General features: G+C 37.2%; 1 protein-coding gene across 1 annotated transcript in view; it reads left to right on the top strand.

Annotated features, from left to right (window-relative positions):
• The window catches only part of CBG06829, a gene marked incomplete at both ends in the record, with an annotated part of 5839 nt that overhangs the window by 1918 nt on the left and 2885 nt on the right, over positions 1-1036 (top strand). Inside the window, 3 exons of the mRNA XM_045244353.1 lie at positions 1-64; positions 114-375; positions 426-1036. The exon at positions 1-64 is cut by the window's left edge and continues 35 nt beyond it; the exon at positions 426-1036 is cut by the window's right edge and continues 5 nt beyond it. Coding sequence (XP_045093321.1) covers positions 1-64; positions 114-375; positions 426-1036 — 937 coding nt within the window. The remainder of the gene's footprint in view (positions 65-113; positions 376-425) is intronic.

Genomic DNA, 1036 nt, shown 5'->3' with positions numbered 1-1036 from the left:
CATATTGGCTACGTTTGTCTGTGTCAACAAGGATTCGAAGGAGATATTTGTGAACGACGTAAAGGTAAGTGATTGTTTTAGTTTTTACAACATCCTGGAATTCTTTTATTCAGATCGGTGCCTTGAGAATCCATGTGCGAATGGTGGAATCTGTCATCAAGACAATCGTGAATTTTTCTCGTGTGACTGTCCAAATGGATTCTATGGAGAACGATGTGAACTCGAAAAACGATTCTTCTGTACCAATAACACATGTAAAAATGGAGGAATTTGTCTTCGAGATAAAAAATCTTCAAAATGTGAATGTTCTTATGGATATACTGGAATTCGATGTGAAGAGAAGATCAATTTGGGAATGTTCAGTGAGAAGGAATTGTAAGTTTTCATTGGAATTCTATTAATTAATTCAAAATATTTAATTTCAGTTTACTCCGATCTGTCTGTGAGAAACGGAAATGTTGGGAACGTGCAAAGGACGGAAACTGTGATTCAGACTGTAATTATGCTGCCTGTAAATTCGATGGAGGAGATTGTTCTGGAAAAAGAGAGCCATTTTCGAAGTGTCGATATGGAAATATGTGTGCTGATTTATTTTCTAATGGAGTCTGTAATCAAGCATGTAATAATGAAGAATGCCTTTATGATGGAATGGATTGTATGCCGGGTGTAGTCAGATGTCCTGCGAAGATTCGAGAATATTGTGCTGGAAGATATTCAAATGGTGTGTGTGATTCGGAATGTGATACAGTTGGATGTGGATTTGATGGTGGAGATTGTACCAATCAAACAGAAACGAAGGCTTATCTAACGGACATCAGAATAACAGTACAAATGGATCCATCTGAATTCCAAGCGAATGGAGGAAAATCTTTAATGGAAATCAGTGCAGCTCTTCGTGCAACAGTCAGGATTCAAAGAGATGAAAAAGGACCATTGGTATTTGAATGGGATGGAGAGAATGAAAGAGAGCGAGTTGAAATGGATGTGAAGAAATTAACAGAACAAAATATTCTATCGTCTTCTGTTCGAAAGATTC

The sequence above is a fragment of the Caenorhabditis briggsae genome, assembly GCF_000004555.2.
Source record: "Caenorhabditis briggsae complete genome, chrIII, whole genome shotgun sequence".
In the NCBI taxonomy this organism is placed as follows: domain Eukaryota; kingdom Metazoa; phylum Nematoda; class Chromadorea; order Rhabditida; family Rhabditidae; genus Caenorhabditis; species Caenorhabditis briggsae.
Note: the sequence above shows the minus strand (reverse complement) of the source record. Positions and strands in the feature narration are given on the sequence as shown.